This window comes from Haliaeetus leucocephalus, unplaced genomic scaffold, assembly GCF_000737465.1.
Source record: "Haliaeetus leucocephalus isolate CR32 unplaced genomic scaffold, Haliaeetus_leucocephalus-4.0 Scaffold339, whole genome shotgun sequence".
Classification (NCBI taxonomy): domain Eukaryota; kingdom Metazoa; phylum Chordata; class Aves; order Accipitriformes; family Accipitridae; genus Haliaeetus; species Haliaeetus leucocephalus.
Genome location: NW_010972775.1, coordinates 1,512,001 through 1,530,977, shown reverse-complemented (window position 1 = coordinate 1,530,977; position 18,977 = coordinate 1,512,001). Strand labels below are relative to the sequence as shown.

The following is an 18,977-nucleotide window of genomic DNA, read 5'->3' as shown; positions in this document are numbered from 1 at the left end:
TTACAAATAGCAGTGCAGCATCCCAAAAGGCCATGGATTAACTGCCAGAAGGGGATGTAATTATACGCAGAGTAAAAAACAAAACAGAACAACCCACGCTGGCAATGAATTTTCATACACAACAGAACAAGCAGTCAAATGTCAGTCTAGGCTGTGGAAAACAACAGTTTCTCATTTTTTTTAAACAGTATTTTTTCCTTTTTATAAAAAAAGATAAAATAAAAACACAAATAAAATTGTACATAAATGCGAATGTCCAACACTGAAAAGGCAGGGCAATCACACCACTGAGACAAAACCTGACCAGAAAAAAACCAACCATGAAGTCCACTTTTTTTCCTTTTGTCTGGATGCTAAATTTCAGCCTGATGCGTCCCATCCTGCACGGTCTCAGCAGGTACATGGAATTCAACTTGGCAATGACTTCATTGCAGAATGATGACAAGGTCATCTCTTTTTGACCAGCTGTAGCACAAATGCACTGGTTGGTTCGTTTGCTTTCTGTGTATGCTCTCATGTGCTGTCCCTCTTTCTGTTTTTTCCTCTTTTTTTTTTTCTTTTTTTTCTTCTTCCTCTGTACAATTCCTTGTGTTCCAAGGCTGAGTCCCAAGACTTGTGAAACTGGTTGGAGTCATGTCCTGGTGAAGGTGGTCATGCTGTAGTGATGGCATTAAGGTCCTTCATAAGTCCTTCCAGGTGGGCCATCTCTTTGGTCAGCTCATCCGGTTCATAATTCTGTGGGAGAAGTACAGAGTTATTGATAAGGTGACTTGCTCTCTTTAAAGAGGGACAGAATAAGAAGTAAGAAGAAATGGTCAGCGATTCTGGTATAGATTGTGACCCCGACACAGGAATAAGCAGAAGAAGATTTATCAAGTTACAGGAATTAATAACTTAAAACAGAGAGTTGTTTCAAGCGCAGACCTTTTTGCAATAGCGATTCATAGTTTCACTAATTTTTAAGACTGTGATCATCGTATCTGTTTTCCTTCTATCAATTCCTGCTGCAAGATAACAGCTTCCTTTGAACCAAAGCAGATGTTTTATAAAAATCCTCCCAGCTTAACTGGAAAAAAATGTCAAAGGAATCACTTCAGTAGAACTGTTTTGAGAATCATTACGCTTGCTAAAAATCACACACTGTTTTTAGCCTCAATGTCTAGCTTCAGCTATATTGAACAGCTATCATCATTCATACATCAATGCAGGTACGTAGAGAGATTTTCTAAGCTGACCAAGTCTTTCCCAATACCATGCAGTTTTCAACCCCTTATGTTCTTGGAGCATTTCTCCAAACCCTCTTCACTCTCTCAACATTGTTTTCACAGAAGGCAAGCCAGGCTGCACCCAGTATTCCAGTACCAGCTCTGCTAATGCCAAATCAGAAGCAACAGAACTCCTGTTTGATAGTTTCTGCCTCTATATATTTAAGGTCTGTTATTAGACCATCTGGCTAAAGTCTAATATTAAAGCCACTGCTCAGCTGATTGTGTACCATAAAACTGAAGTCCTTCCCAGAGTGGAGCCCTCAACCTTGACTGTGATCTCACTTCCTTTGCTTCTAGATACAAACCTTTTCTTTCTTTCATTTAAATAGAAATGAATGCAGCAGGCACTTCCCAGTTTACCAAGCAATCTAGGTTGTATCAGAAAAGTCATCTCTGTCCCGTGTCCAACATATGATCTGCTGACTACTGACAGTCATAAATATAGCAGTGACTTGGAATTACTCAGACTCATTCCTACAGGCTCTCATAAAAAAGCAGAATCAATTCAAATCACTACCTAATCCTAATTTTTAAAACTCATAATTCAACTAGTATTTAGTGTGCTGTGGTGACTTTATATTGTACTAATTTATTAATGAAGAAATTTATTAATGGCTATATTTAAATATTACAAATTTGCTGATGAATAAACTAACGAGAATATTTTTGGTACCAACCAAAACAAAAAAAGAATTAAGTAGGAGTGACAACTTGACAGAAAGGCAAAAGTGCACCAAATCAAGCATGCATACAGTTTCTAGACCAGTGCATAGAGATGGTGACAAAAGGAAAGGACAATAAGGAAACAAGAAGAAAAAAAAAAAAAAGAAAAATTAATGCAAAATAAACATTTCCTGTAGCAGTAATACAATAGCTAATACAGTAACTTCTCGGCTTGCAATCTGAAAGGAAAACAGCTCTTCCAGTGCCTGACAATCAAAACTTCCTCACTTCTTAAAAGCTGTTTCCAAAGCAGCCCAACAGCATTTTTCCCCAGAAGTCACAATACTTTCATGTGAGTATCTGAAAATATATTTGGGATGATGGCTTTAAACCTTTTGGCATTAACGCTAAATTTTCCATCTGCAATGACACTTTGGATGCTCTGCAGCAGCAGAGGAAGCTGCAGGTGCACAACTTTAACAGGATCTAGGTACAGTATGCTTGCAAACCAGACAGAAATAAATGACATCTCAAAGCGAGCATGAACACAACATCTTAGGCTGTACAGAAGAGCAAACGGCACTGCTGCAGGCCTTCAGCTCTGCGAACAAAGATGCTCTTTACATCAAGGTAAGCAGGCAAAACACACATGTGCAGGGCACTTCTACAGCTCCAATATGGAAGCCTGCATATAGAAGCCCAAGTCATAAACGAAAGCTTCATTAGGCACTACCTACTGTAAAGAATGAAAAGACTAGTGCAATAGATGGTATCTGTCTTGACTCTCCTCTTCTTGTAATTGTGATAGGTTAGCAGAAACCAGAAGCACTGACCATGAGTCAAGAAAGGAAATCTCAGAGAACATTACTCTTATGTTCAGCTAATAGCCTCAGTTCAGCCAAAACATTGTCAAAGGTTTTTCAGTTTTTGACCGAGTGGGCTTTGTGGACTGGAATAGATGGAAGCACTGCATCTGTTTAGTGTTGTGTAATTGGGGATGAAGGTATGCTCTTAAGTAATTTTCAGATTTTGAAAGCACTACTAGTATTTGCTATTTAAATGTTTATTCTCTGAGTTTACTGCCTTGTGTAGAAGGTATTTGCACTATATTTTTTCATATGGCTTAACAGGCAATGGCACTTAGTGGAAGTCAGAAGCTTCATCATCCTCTGCCTTTGAAAGTCTCAGTGCAGATATTACTAAAGTCTACAAGTATCATATAAAGAGAGATTCACCACAGTTTGATAAGCACTGCCAAAGAAAGCCACTGGCAGTGTAAGAGTACCTACGCTTTCAGAGTCCTCAAGCATCCTGGTGGTCTCCTGCACATCAGGGGCACTGGGAACTACCACAGGCATAGGAGGTCGAGTTCTTCCTAAAGTCCCAATTGACGCAGTCTTCACCGAGTGAACTGGATGGTTAGGAGCTTAAAATAAATTGTTACATAGTTATGCCTCAGTTAATTACTTCTTTTTTCTATCCAGAAAGCTCTTGAAAGAAGGATTCTATTAGAGGAAAATGAACAGTTTGTATTATGGAATACTGAATTTGAATTTTTGTCTAGTTTATCCATGTAGATAACAGAGAAGGGCCTTGAAAAATTGTACCAACAAAATTCAATCCAGCCTCTGACATAATTTCCTTTGATGCCCAACTCTACCCCCCTGCCCCTTAAGGAGCTTCTCTCATTTGCTTCTTAAAATTGCCTTTCTCTCTTTTTGGCAAGTGTGTCTTGCCAGTTTTCACCTGCTCACCTTGCTGAGTCAGTAATGGTGTGCTTGGCAATGCAGGGTCATACGTGGAACCAGCTGGTGGAACGGCTGGCACCGCAAAACTCTTCAGCGGGTGGGAAGGACGGACATGTGCCGTAGGGAGGTTCTGAGCTGAATCCTCTTCTTGTGCATTAGCCAGGTAAGACCCTGTGGTGCTTTCAGGATCCTGGTGGTCAGCACACGTCTGAGATGAGGAAGCCGGCATGGTGTCTGTGCTAGGTGTATTTCGAACAGATTCTACAACAAAAAAAGTGGTTTATTTTCTTTAACGGCAATGTTCTCTGTGGTCAGATGGAAACAAAACCATAGTGTTTGCAAGCACCTTTTCCAAGACTGCTGTTAAAAAGCTAAGAATTGAAGTCACAAATTAACTATCTCTGTAGCAAACACCACCAATTCTGTGTAACTGTCCTGTTTTTAAGGTGAAGGGCAATGGCTGTCTAATAACAAAATAAGCTTGAGAACTCAATGATTCCACAGGCATAATACCAAATGAACAGTTTTGCACTGAAACAGCTACATGTAATAAGACCTCAGATAAACAGCATGGAACACAAATCTTCTTTCTCATTTTACTCTTGAGTATTTCACAGTATCGGCCTTCTTAAATAGGTATACTTTAAGCATTATCACTGTAGTGCATACAGAAGAGCCACATTTTTTACTGAGATAGACCTGAAATCTCTTTACTTGCTGAAAGCTAAAATGGAATCACAGGCTCCATTTGTTCGTCTGCAGCAGGCTCCACCCTGATCCAAGAGAACAACGAGATGGTATCTTGAATTTAGGGCATCATGATCCTACTCAGGCCACATGCAGGAAAAGATCTGGATTGTGAGAGCTGTCGCTTCAGCAGTATAAACAGAACGAGGGAAACCTCTGCCTCTAAAATATTGTCTGCCTGTATATTTGCAGCCTCATGAACTGTTTTCATGAGGAAACAATGCTGTTGGTTGTGGCACCTTAATTAAAATGTAGACCTTAAACTAGAGAAACTCAGAATTCACTTCATCTCAAGATGTTACCTACATGCAATTTAGCAATATTATTGCTTCAGAATTTTCAAAGCACTGGAGACATTACAAAAACTATTGCAAATGGTTGTGCTTCAAGCCTAAAAATGCCACATAGAAATCACCACAATTTTCTGTGTGCTTCAGGGAGATTAACTAATATCAGCTCTCAGTGGCAAAGTCTGGGCTTTTTTCTTCTCAGTTTTAAACACAACTAATTAGGAAAAAAGTTATCATATTATGTAGCTCAAATCAGATTTAATCTGATGTTTCAGACTCCAGGGCTGAAGGCTTCAGAATAAGGAATCTTCCTATTTGAAGTTGTATGTAAAACACTAAGCCTCCTTTTCCAAGGACATCATCATGTATCTCGAGGATCAATATCAGATCTACACAAGAAACTGCTTACAGAAACTCAACCTATCAAGGATTTTGTCTGTACTTAAACCCCTCATTCTATGTCTCATGGAACACACAATGGAGACCAACCAAGTTAAGTTTCAGGCTTTGATTTCCACATGTTTCACTCATTGTTCCATTACAAGCAAAATCTGTCTGATCATTTATATCTCACCTGTGGAATTGGCCCTGTCTGAATGTGACATGGATGTGCCAATCGGCCACGGGTTGACCTGGTGATGGTGATAGCTGCGAGTTGGAGAAGCGAGGCTGCCGGAGTGGAAATGATGGTGAGGGTTATCGAGTGAATGGATGGGATGAGCACTAATCACAGCTGTGAATGAATACAAGACAGAAAAATGCTTAACATACAGACAAGCATGCACATGTACTGAAATGCACCATACCCCTCCCTTCTCCCACAAATCCACTGAACAGGGGAGCCAGCTGCTCAGCAGATTTACAATGACACCAAGATGACATGTTTCAATACCAATTTTCCAACTGTGCTGCAGCACTTTAGCTCCCTCCATGCCAAGACACAAACCCCCCCAAAGAGGCAGAGCTCTCCATTTTCCTGTGCAGAAAGTACATCTCTCTTGGCTGTATCTTTCAAGTGCTTTTTGTTACACTTGAGAAAAATAAAGTTCAGCTCCCTTTAGAACTTCCATGTATTCCACACTGTGCTATAAATGTCGGACCTAATACAGGAGACATATGAGCTTAAATTCCAAAATAATTTCTAGATGTCATTGAATTTCTTAACATTGTAACCAAACGTGGCATCTGTGGTTAATTAAATAATGCAAGACAAATGATAAGAGTGGGACAAGACACCAAAGGCTCCATGCATTCCCTCTGTGTGGACTTAGTAAAGCTCTGCTCCATTACACTCAAACCAAAAACCTGTTTTTCTTTTTTCCCCTCTTTTTTTATCTTGCCATTTTCTTTTTCCTGTTTGAGACGTGAATTTTACACTTCATGTAAATCATCCCTTGCCCTCACCCTTTTGTGGTAACAGCAAAACAAACTCTCACTACTCCCCAGCTGGGAGGAAAAGCATGCGCAGAATATAGTTCTTACAACAGACTACAATACTGAATTGCTTAAAATTGTCTAAAAGAAAGAGTCTCAACACAAAAACCATAAAGCACCATAAAGAAAAAAAAAAGGTTGTGGTTGGTTATTTTCTTTTGAACCTTTTCTGGAAATTCTCCAGTTGTGCTGCCTGTGAAAGTTACTTTCTAGGAATGACACGAAGCAGAAATCCATCATTATAATGGTGAATTCAGTTAAGACTTATCACATTGATGCATGCAGTTTGAACTCAGAGGCTGGCTAAACAAATCTGAACCCTCTGACTTCCTAATTTACTGGAAAACAGCCTGTCAGCAGGACAGGATATGTGAATTGATCAGTGGAGGCAATATACTTACGAGATTTTCAGCTATTGGTAATAAACAATTTCTCTCTCCCATTGAGTTACGCCAACAGAAAGCTAACGTCATTATCAATCTCTTGTAAATGAAGAGTAACTAAACTCTAATACTGAGTGATCAGTAGCTTCTAGGTTTAAGTCCTGTGAGACAGCTGTCAAGGGGATGTCAAAAGTCAGATATTCTCGCTAAGAGCTTCAAGCAAGACTAAAATGCCACTTTGTCTTGCAGGGAACTGGCAAACAGAGGAAAAACCCACAAAAGCTTGGCAATCAGGAATCTGGGCAAAGGCAACAGTCATCAGAGACACCAGTTCTCTTAAGTGTCGGCAAGGTAGGAGGCATAAAGATTTTAAAGGCATAAAATTTTACAGGCATAAACATTTTAATTACTTCTATTTGTAGAAACCACTGGTCTACACCTGTGTTTCAGCAAGCATTTCAATCACTATCAAATATAATGCATGTTAGTACAGAAGATTGCCTATATGTTTTTGCAACCATAATAAAAAAAACCACACACACCTTTCAAGACATTTCCTAAAAGTTTGGAGATGAGGAGAAGAACACAAAATCATAGTAGCTCTGAAACACTATCCAAAGCAGAATCAGCTAAGCAAGTGGGGAAAACGTGATCCAGTGAAAAGCCAGAAAGTTTGCCCTGCCACCTAGCCATCCAGCTGAAACTGCTGGGTTTTGCTAATAATTTGCTGAGTTATCAGACCTAAATCATGTACAGCTTTACAGGTCAAGAAGCAGTATGTTGTACCACCACCAAGTAATGATGATCATGATGCACTGTTTAATTTCAAGGAAAAGAGAGGAAGAACTGGATAAAGAGAAATGTGGTGTGTTAAGAAAGAAACAGCCCTTTGCTTCCTAATATCCTTCCAGAATTTTTGTGTTCTAGTTGTCAAAGAAGCAACTAACTAGGCATACACCATTACTGTATATTATAATAAACCTGAACATACTAAATTATCCTAACATAGTATTTAAGAGGTAAATAACTAGATTTGAATGCTACAGGGGTGGGGGGGAAAGTGCCATAAGAAGGTATCTACAGGCACAGACTGAAACACACTGAATGGGTCCTGCCTTCTGTGTTGCTTGCTGAGAAAGGGCCTCATGTACCAGTGTCAGCTTTCTGCGTAGCTTCTGCAGAAAGATATCTAAAGACATTATGTTAATGTTTCCACTTACAATAAAATAGAAACCTACAGCTGGAAGCCCTTAGAACTTTTGCAAACAGGATAAAAAGTCAAACAAAGTCACAAAAACAATCTCAAGCCCTAGGGCACCAGAAGACCTTAAATATCCTTCCTGACATTTAGTGCATCATGCTAACCTGTCACACCAAGCCAGCTGTGTCTGTGTCTGGTTCATTCTTTCTGGGCAAGGCAATATCTAATAAAGAGGGGAAAAACAGATAGGCTCTCCAAACGAACACAGCAGGACTGGTATCAAAAAGGGATGTCACAGCTGGGTTTAGTGCTGCAAGGAAAAATCATATCCACAACTGTATCTGCCAGCATTATCACATCAGCTTGAATACAATCAAAAGGTAGAACTGGAATATGCTACCTCCCTAAAATATGTATCACCACTGTGTCACTTTTGTCAACTGTACATCTTTTCATCCTATGTGGGACTGATCATGTAAGTTGCTGAGTATCTTCCTCACTGAATAACATAGTATGAGGGGTACTTGGCTACGCTGTTTCTGTAGAGCACTCTGCACACTTCAGCACGGGCTCCTCTATGAGTTTATCTTATGCTATGTGTATTGAATGCTGCATCCCATTTAGAGAAAAAACACTTAGAAGAGTGCAAGGTAAGACTTACTGCAGTCTGAATTTGTTATGGGGTCACACAAGTCTGAATTCATCATGTTCTAGCACCTGGCATGGGACAGGAAATCATCAGAATCCAATAGCTGCAATGTCCCTTGTTAGACAACCATATTTGACAGCAGACAAGCTTTTAAGAAGCTCATCAGAGTAAAGATCATTAGTGTAAAACTGCATCCTCCACTCCTTCCTCATACATGTAAAACTGCAAGAAAACAAGGAGTGTCAGACTACTTACTTTAAAACCAAGAAAAAAAGATACTACTCTTGTAAAAAGGTTGTAAAACACGGTAGCAGTTGAAAACGCACAAACTGAGCTGATCAGGTCATCAGGACACTTGAAAAAGCACATAGAGACCAAGAAAATCAAGCACTTGCTTCAGGTAAATAAAGCAAAAAGTTAGAAACTTGAAACATAATGGACTGGCCTGAAATCATCCTGTAAAACACAAGAAGTTGTGGTAACAATTACCTGGCTACAGGGTTGAACATGAACATAGAGCTCAGGGAAGTCTACAGCTCAGACCAGATAAGCACTGTGTAATTTTGCCTCACAGTTCTGTCACTGCTTGTTAACTTTTATACTTCTTACTTGTGTTCTCAAGTCAGGGTTTCAGTCTAGTTGTCCAGAGGTTTAGTTAAGTCCCCTTCCAGCTCAGAATCATCATTTGAAAACTAGATATATTGTTTAATTCTTAAAATATTTCATAATAATAAGTGAAATATATTTCTACTGCCTCAACAAAATTTCAATTCTGCACTTCTCTCAAATCATCATTAACTGATAGGGAAACACAAATAAGAAATAAAAACCAGACATCTTCCTCATTTAAGAGTCTGTTCTGCCAGACTCGCAAAACCTCCCCCTCTATCAATAGTCTATCCGTGTTCTAATGGATTTGTATAATAGACACATTGCAGAGCAAAGCTACTGTACATATTGCAGGCTTTTGGTATCCTTTTCAAAAGATGAGCACTGTTACTCCTTCAGAGCCATTTCTTCTGCTCAGTAAATCAGGGGACTAGCTCACAAGTGGAGATGTCTTGCACCAAGACATGACCTATTGCCCCAGCTCTTTAATTCTCTCCTACTGGATGAGCAGCTGAGTTGTTTCTGAGGCTGCTCCTGAGCCACTATCACAGTTTAGCATAAATCCATACCGATTTTGTTTTGCTGTAGGAGGGTGGACTGTAAACTGCAGCTGGTCAAGAACTGCTTCACAAATAGCTGTCCATGCAGTGGGGACAGCAGTTATGTTTAATATTTCAGTATAAAAGTAAGAGCACTGCAGATATGGGTAAACATGGTCATTTAGAAAAGAGTAAGCATGACTCATGTAAAAGTAAAACCTGCTTCAGTAGCCTCAGAGTTTCAAGACAGTAAATATATCAATAAAGGGAACCAGCGAATATAATAACAGCTACATTTTCAAAAAGACTATGACAGGCTCCACTCTGAAGTTAAAACACTAAGTTGCTGCTGAGGGAAAGCACTTTTATGGACTGAAAGCTGGTTACAGATACGAAGCCAAGGGAGGGGTGTGATGACCAATTTTCAAGACAGAGGAGAATAAGCAGGAGATTCCCCAGGTAACAGTGCTAGGACTAGTTTTAATCAATTATCTTTCTCAGTGACCCAGACACAGAAGCAATCAGAGAAATCATTAAGTTTGTCAATAATATTAAGATCTTTAGGCTAGTCAAATACTGTTCTGATGGCAAGGAACTCCAGAAGCACCTCACAAGACTGAGCAAGCAGGCAAAGAGATGGCAGGTAAACTTTAGCGTCGCTTCAATATACAGTAATACACTGAGGGAAAAATAATCCAAACAGTACCTATATGATGCTGAACTCAGAGCTGGCAGTTACAATTCAGAAAAGAGTTTTTGGAGATATGGTTGACATCTCTGATACCGTTTGCTCAATATGCAATGGCAGCCAAAAAAGCCAACAGAATGTAGTAGCTCATTCAGCAAGGAAGGTATTGAGAACAAGGCAGAGGGCACTATTTCCTGCTCTGTAAGACCTTGGTGGTACTGTGTGCAGCTCTGGCCTCTCTGAAACTCAAGAAGCATGTAGTGAAGTTAGAGAAGGTTCTGAGAATGGTACTTAAAGTGATAAAGGGGATGGAGTAGCTGCCTCGTGAGAGGAGGCTAAAAAGGCTGTGACTGTTTGGTCTGGAGAGGAGAGAACTAACAGTGGAGAAGAACCTGACAGAGATTTACCAACTCTACCAGTTCCTATGTAACAGCTGGATACTGGCAGAGTACAAAGGGAATGGACTGTAAAAAGCAGCCAGGCTCACAGGCTCTCCCTAAAAAGCACCTGCAGTTGCCACTGCTGGAGACTGGGACAGACTGTTTGACAGATTCCTAACTCTTGCCCACTTTGGCAGCATGCCTCCTGCTCGCTCAAATACAGCTATTCAGTTTTTCCTTTTAACTTGATCTAACTCTGCCTTCACCATAAGGGATTCAGGATGCCTTTTTGAACTGTTTCCACTGCAGATACGACAGAATTACTTAGGACAAGTAAGTAGGAAGGCAGTATGTGAGCGTGTGTGCCCCTGCATACAGTATCAACATGGCTTGTTTGGGTGCTCCCCATTTCAAGCCAGCTGGTAGGCCGGCTGTTGACTTACGCTGAGGCGGTTGAGAATCAAAAGGCATCATCATCTTGGGCCTCATCCCCCTTCTTCCCGCCAGTGTGGACATGCTGTCCTCCGACTCATGCCCTGAAGGAAAAAATACTGAAGGTTATTCACCATTGCAGCAAGACTTCTGTGATACCATACCAGATGCTTTCAATCCTCCTCTCTATTTCTGGGCTGTCCTGTTTGTAAGCAGTTCTGTGACTCATAATTGATAAAACCAGTTCTTTCACTAGAAGGTGGAAAAGAGGACAGTTAGGGTAAAGATTATTGGGCACTGGAGAAACTCTCCAGGCCACAATGCAAACACAAACCTCTGGCAGTGCAGCTCTGCGCAATGAGTGCCGGTACAGAGTCACACATATGGGTAAGACATGCTGGATTAAGAAGTTAGCCGCTCACTAAGTGAAAACTCACCCACACCTCAAGAGCTTAGCAGTAGCCGGTTAAAGCACCAAAACCTGATTGTGTGTTTGACTGCTGAAAAAACATCTCACACATTTCTGAACAGTTTAATATGAAACACTTGTTAGATGAGCTTCTGATTACTAATCAGTATTTACCAAGGGAAATTCATGATTTAACTCTTGGGCACTCAATTTTCTCACTAGAACATACGATCCATCCTTTTCAGAGTGTCTTAAAAACTAGGCACAAACCAATTCATTACTTGGAAAATAAGAACAACAAAAAAATAAGAGTAACTGAATAATACGTCAATAAAGTGATTTCACCAGCTGAAGTAAAATGTACTTCATTTTAAACATCACGGTCAAAGTACTCATTGATAGCTCACCTCTGTAGGAATTCCGCCTTTGATGGATATTGCTGTCCATGGAATTATCAACTGGGGTGATGTCTTGGGAGTTGCGAGGGATTGGGGTATCCGTCATGATTGGATTGGGATCTGGAGATTTATCAATGGGTTTTAGCTCCAGTCTTTCATGATGGATCCAAAGGTCAGGAGGCTTGACATCTTTGGAGTTTCCTTTGTACTTATGGGACCCATTCACTGATTTGCAGGCAGCTCGTTTCCTTGTGAAGGAAAACAAATTAAATGTTCTTAGATGTAGGCTTCCTTTCACTTGCTGAAAAAGGCAAATTTTCACTCAGATTTCCTTCAGATCTTGTATCCAGCTCAGCAAAAGCTACCCACTGGGCAGGAAGCTTTGAATTTTACATATGACCACATCTGACATCTCAAAGCATATTCTGCAACTCTGATGCCATGAAATTTGTCTCAAATGCTACCACATGCTGCAGAACTGTGCTCTACAGTCTAAGCTTTCATTAACAAAAATTAAGTTTCCAGTACTTATGGTTATTAAGAGTATATTCTAAACATGAAGTGTATGTACATCATGTTGTGCCCATACTCCAGGGCTTACAAACAATCTCAAAAAAGAGCTATAGAAGGAGTGTGCAAATAGCCAATTAACCCAATAGGACAGTCAACTCTAAAGATTAATGACAAGAACTTTCATTTTACCACTGCTCAGGTTAGACACATCTAACTGATGTGCTTTTTCATTGCTGTTGAATAGCAGCAGCAAACTGATTTTGAGGCAGGCATTTGACACGACAGAATTTTGGAAAAGGAAAATGTAGAGTTCCAGCACTGCCCTCCACACACACTCCCCACTTTGGACCCTGGCAATGATGGAGGAAGGTGTCCCTTCTGGGTAGCACTTTTCCTAGAAATGGCTAAGATATGACTAAATACAATTTTGAAAATATCAATGAACAGAGTCTCTCATGTAGGTGATCTGCAGCCAGGTGTGCTCCCGGCATCCTGCTTTGAGGACTGTCATTGAACGAGTAACATAGGTCAGAAGGTTATTCACTGGTTGTAGGTTGCTGCATGTAAGAGAGGTGGGATTTAGAAACTGGGAAAACAAAGGCAAGATTTCACAGGGTTATTTCTGCTCTTTGGAAATAAAATACATCTCTTGGGCACAGGCCCATGAATTTTGCCCTCTCCCAAGCACATCCCCCAGTTGCTAGACCATCACTTATGTATCCTTGCTCTCCTCTCCTGAAGAACTTGTATTTTTGCAGGACGGTTCAGCTTCAGCAAAGCAAGTGGAGATTATCTTCCAAGCCTGGCTTTTAATCACTTTCTTAAAACTCTATTTTGCATAACAGAGTCTTTTCAAACCCCCAAAAAAGCTTTCAGCTCTGTTCAGTTCTTTCAAAGAACATGCAGGAACAACCTTCAGGAGCCTATAAACGGAAGCATCACTGCTGTAGTCTTAATTCAGATGCTCTGAGGGAAGAATTCAGATGTGCACCTATATTTAGGATTTTGGAGCACTTTTCTAAGGAGTCCAGCACCAGATTCAGATTCCACTCCAGTAAGCTATCTACAGGTTGGATATTATCATGCACAGCTTGTAAAGCTATTCCACACAGCTACATGCTAAGAGCAGAAGCGAACATCTGCCTGAGCTGTTGAGCTCTCACAGCTCTAAACAGATGCATTGGCTCAAGTTTGGAAACAATATTTTAAACAATAATTTCTCCTCAGAGAGGGGCAAGTGCAGGTATGCATGAAAGCATTGCCCCAATTTGCCTGTAAACTGTTGATGGTTTGTAAACTCTGAAACACTCATCAGGAAAAACATCATTATCATCATCATCATCACATGCATAATAGCTTAGCTGCATTGATGCATGTTATCTTCTGAACACAAGAATTCAAACTCCATTACTGATCTACTGTCAGAACAGAATTTCTAGAGCCCGCAAGACTTAAAAGAAAGCGTCATAAAGAAAAGATTAAATAATAGAATTATGTGAGAAAGGTAGACAGGGCAAAGTGCCACCCAGACATCTTACTTTTTTTGGTGAGAAGTTGTACGACGGGTGCAGAAGACGGCGACTATCACCACTATCACAATGGTGATCACTCCAACAGATACTATGATTACAAGGAGCATGTTGCTGTCCAAGGGAGAAGTAGGACTTCCATGGGGACTGTTACTGCCTGTAAGAGTTTGAGATGGCAGAAAGGGGTTATTTGTTATATAGAAAAAATCCCAATCAAAAGCAAGCAGTGCCCAAAGACTTCTAGAATCATGCAGATTAGCAGAATGAGAAAGATGGTTTGTCTGCTAGGATTTCAAGTGAAGTGCTTGATTATTTTTTTGTCATTTGCCAATTGTGCTTCTGTACAATTAAATCTGTAAGATGCTTTACAGATCCATTTCCAACTAACAGTTTATAAAAATTTATGTTCACCCAACTCAAATAGTTATTGTAAAAAAATTCAGTAGTTTACAGTCTAAGGAGAGTTAACGTGGAACCTTGCTAAAACTATAGCACTACAGGCATCCCCTTGGACCCAATAATCACATGAATTGGTATCAGTACTCTACAGTGGTCACTTTCCTCTGAAAGAAACACATTTTACATAACACTAATGAGTGTTACCTTAGGGCAAGGCTTCCGCAATGCACACTGCTAATAAGGAGAAGGAGTTAAGATGATTTTTTTTCCCTTCCTAATGTGTTCTTATTCAATTAATTTTACACTTGTGCACTATAGCAGCAATTTAAAACCAAACCAGGAACAAGATCTGCTTATCAAGACTGAAATGTAAATGCACGTGATGCTATTTTTTCCATATACCCCACACAGCAGGCAAGAACACTAATCACAGAAGTACAATACAATGTCTTGAGCAGGAACAACTATCATCATAAAGAGAAAAAGTTACTGGAACAGATGTAATCAGTATTTTCAGTAGGATATAGCACCACTCAGTGAAAGACCAAAAGACACTGCATTTAAATTGAAAAGCTTCATAACAACACTTACCACCAAGTGGTGGTTTGTAATCTGGTCCTACGTCCACTGGGCGGCTTCCTTTCCCTGCAGATCCTGAAGCTAAAAACGTTGTATATGTGGTAATTTTATACACATATATATACACACACGTACACATAAACACACACTTTAGCATTACTAAGGTAGCTCTTTCAGACCTTGTCTGAACCACTGTGAGCATCTTTTTTTTTCCTCCTTTTCTCTCCCCTACAACATGATTTGGCTTTCAACAGCAACTGTGTTTCTCCAAGAAGAGAACCACTTCTTCAAAAGAGCTATTTAATAATTAGTTTCCTGCATTACTATTTTCTTAAGTAAGTTTAGGAGCCTCTACTAGTATTCATTTAAAAAAATATAATAAAAATTATTTGCAGTAATACACAGGTACACACTGAGGCAAATGGCTTTGCCACACTTGTACACACAGTTAATCATCTTGAAACAATAATTATACAGGTTTCTTTTCCTAATACCTAATTACAGTAACTGTGGAAGACTGGAAATAAGTGGAGGATCAAAAGCACAGTTCCTGCCTATCCATAAAAACTTGCTTTCAACTTCTCCCCATTCTTTTCTGTTTGTTTCACCTTTACCAGAAGCGGGAATGAAGTATCACAAAAACAGTTTTGGTAAAACCTGGAAAAACAAATTAGTTTCAAAGCTTTATGCTTATAAGGCTGACAATGGAAGTAAATACATCTGTACCTCAATTGAACAAACTGAGGCACATTACACAGCCCCTCCTGAACCTTAGCTTCTGCTAGCAGGCTCCTAGGTGCTAATGCAAGAGCTGACCTACCAACTGAAATGCTGTCCTCTTTTTACTCCAACAAGTACTTCCCCTTGCGTAATTCAAGTCTACTTTAGATCACTTGCTGCCACAGCAAGACACATAAAGTCACAAGTTCACCTCCAATGTTAAGACCTCTCCTGAGTTAGCAGAATTCTTCCCGCACATAAAGATATACAAACCCCTGGTTTTCACTTCTGTGTTTTCATTAAAATGCACTAATGCAAAATTACCATGAATGATAAAAATAATGTAGTAGGGGAAACATACGGCAAGATGCAAAGAACAACATCCCTCTTGCTATAGGAATCCATAATACTTTGCACATTTTTACACTGTTATGCACAAAAAGCCAAAACCACAAAAAACCAAGAGTCTGCAAATGCAGCAGTTCCACAATCAGGAGAAGGATTTTCTCAGTTAAAAATCCACTCTAACCAAGAAGTACTAAGTGTTAAAGGATGTCTAACAAATGGAAATTGTGAACCTAAAGTCAAAGCCTGTAAATTAGTCACTGTGAAGTAAAGACAATTGGTAAAAACAGCAAAAGATACCAGCAAGAATACTGATTAAGCCCTGAGAAGGATAATAAGAAGGAACGTTAGATCTATGCTGTGAGGAGTTAGATGTAGTCTAAAATAACGGGAAAGCTGTATTGCAGGACAAATCTATAATGAAAAGGACATACTGCACCTGCCAGTCTAGAAAGGACACTGCATTCAGTGAAAATGTGTTCTCTTTTTGAAGTACTGGACTAATAATTTTGCAGCAGCAATTAAATAATTTAACAGAATTTTAAACAGCTTGTATTTAATATATTGACAACTGCATGACCAGATAACGTGCACTGAGAAGAAGTAAAAAAAACCCTAGATGAACTCTTTGAATCACGGAACCTGGTGCTGAAGATATGTTGGAGCACCAGAGAAGCTGCGGGAGAAGGGGGGGAATAAAAATAACTGACAATATTTTAAAAGGACAAACAGACACCCTATGCCTTTTTAGTGCAGCAGCCAGAGCCTTAACATAGGCAAGATCATGGAAAAGGTGACAGATAGGAGATGGTGGCATATTTTATGCCCATCTTTCTGTTTTATTGAAAACAGGTATTTTCAAACAAACTAGATGTCAGACTATAAATTTGGTTGGTAACAGTAACTATGCAGACATACTATACTGTGTACTGTACAATGCTTTGTTAAAAATAGCATAATAAAAAAGCAATGTGGCACATATTAACATGATTAACAACTAATTAACTGATAAGAATAAGAATTATAATTGCAGAAACATTATTCACGAGGGATATTTCTAATGAGTTCTGCAAAGACCTGTGCTTGGCCAAGTGTAATTCAATATCCTTAATGACACCGTGAAAGAAAATTAAAATAATTGCTACTGAAGTTAACAGATGACATAAAATAATGGAGTAGATAATAAGATATACAAAGTCACTGGTGCAGACCATCAGGGATCATGTGGTACATGTGGGTGTAACACACTGAGCTGGTGCAGTTTGTCATGGGGTCTGCACTCCCTGAACAATGTATATACTCACACAGCCAACTGCAGATTTTATATACCCCCCAAACATGTGCATATGTGTGACAAAGTATATAAACCATATTTAGACAATAAAAACATTGGAAGGCAGCGATATGGAAAAAGCAGTATTCTGGCAAGCAGTCGTGTTTCCAAAGGGTGTAGACGTCCTTGGGAATAACTACCTGTGCACGATCCTCATAGAGCGTGGCAGCTCAGGGACGCCTAATACTGGCACCGACTGCATGGTGCCAAGTGTCTACACGTTTCCAAAAATGCACAGGTAACTACAAAGTCCAGTTTTCAAAATACGATGGAATTTAGGTACCTAACCAAGATGCTTCTCAGTATCTAATTCCTGAAACCAGGGATCAGTAGTTTAGCCTTTCAGTTCTGGGGAGCTCATCTCTTATGCAGTGCAACCTGAAAGATGACCTGACTCTTCTCTGCAGTTCATGCGTGCGTAAGGACTGTAACTCATCACCTCTCTCGGAAGCAGCTAGTCACCACCACAACAGGGAGCATAAGCCTTGCTTCTACATGATACGCTCTGAACAAGCATATGCACATGCTGCATCATCTGTATGGACACCAGCCTTTTTCCAGAATCTTACAAAGCTTGTTGTTGAGGTTTTCCATTTCCTTCTACATTAAGGAACAGTTTAAGATAACATTTAAAAAAAAAACCAACCAAACCCCGAAACCAGTTTCATGTAATCTTGTCAATCTCCGTGTTGCCCATTAGGTATCTGCAGCCAGACAACAGATTTTAACTTTGTGTTACTTTAGGACAGTTTTACTAGGATTAGATACCTTAACCTTTGCTTTTGTACTAGGCCAGTGCAACTCCTTGAAGCCTGATGGCAACAGCCACTAACTTTTAACACAAGCTCTGTGCTATAGAAGTGTGTGGAAGAACAATAATACAGTGTGCTTAATACAGAAGAAAAACATTAAAGTAGGGGAGAGACAAGAAGAGAGAACCACTAAGGCCAGAGAGTCAATCCCATTGTAGTTTTGGTCCTTCCCAGTCTTGAATAACTTGCTTACTATTTCCTGAAAGACACAATTCCGCAATCCAGTGATACTGTCACAGAGCAGGCTTTTCTGCTCTTCAGCTCATCTTCTCCTTTGCTACATTTAGCCCGCTGCCATGATTTGTAATCTCCAAGTGTTCTTACAGGAATTCTGAACCAAAACTCTCTTGGCTTTTATGTAGGGTTTCAGGATTCATAAATTACATAATTTAATAAAAATTAATCAAACTGTTACTAAAAGAATATGTTACTTTAGGATGATAACAACAGATGAGAAGGTTTAGTTATCTGCTGCAATGAGGTTAGAATAGTGCAGAACAGAAAACAGCAACTTTTACATAAAACTTTTTAATTTTCTCCTATTCCCTTCCACTTGCAATTGAGCACTAATGATGACATGGTGAGCATCTGCTTCCCCATAGACAAGCCTGAATCTCAGCTAGCATCTCTGTTACACAAGTCTGGATATGAATTTACTCCATAACTGTCTAGTATCAGCATTATTTGGTACACAGAAGGTAAAAGCATATTTAATAAATTACTTCTAAGTAACAAGTTGAAAAGCAAGTAAAAAAAAAAGCTCATTCTCAACCCCTTTAGGAGCTGTTTAATTGTATGTCTAAGCTGCTTGCCAATGTCCTTTTAAACTCATCCCTTTAGACTAATTCTTCCTCTTTTTATTTGGCTTGTAGGTTATTTGGAAGAAAGCAAAAACAGCCCTGGGACATT

The 18,977-nt window shown here is 39.6% G+C and overlaps 1 protein-coding gene across 1 annotated transcript in view; it reads right to left on the bottom strand.

Annotated features, from left to right (window-relative positions):
• Positions 1 to 651: 651 nt before the first annotated feature.
• Positions 652 to 18,977, bottom strand: part of NEO1 (neogenin 1) — a 147,676-nt gene continuing 129,350 nt past the window's right edge. Inside the window, exons 21-28 of the mRNA XM_010571591.1 lie at positions 14,871 to 14,939; positions 13,890 to 14,037; positions 11,848 to 12,086; positions 11,043 to 11,135; positions 5,291 to 5,449; positions 3,686 to 3,940; positions 3,221 to 3,357; positions 652 to 735 (exon numbers count right to left, since the gene is read on the bottom strand). Of these exons, the coding sequence (XP_010569893.1) occupies positions 652 to 735; positions 3,221 to 3,357; positions 3,686 to 3,940; positions 5,291 to 5,449; positions 11,043 to 11,135; positions 11,848 to 12,086; positions 13,890 to 14,037; positions 14,871 to 14,939 (1,184 nt within the window). The remainder of the gene's footprint in view (positions 736 to 3,220; positions 3,358 to 3,685; positions 3,941 to 5,290; positions 5,450 to 11,042; positions 11,136 to 11,847; positions 12,087 to 13,889; positions 14,038 to 14,870; positions 14,940 to 18,977) is intronic.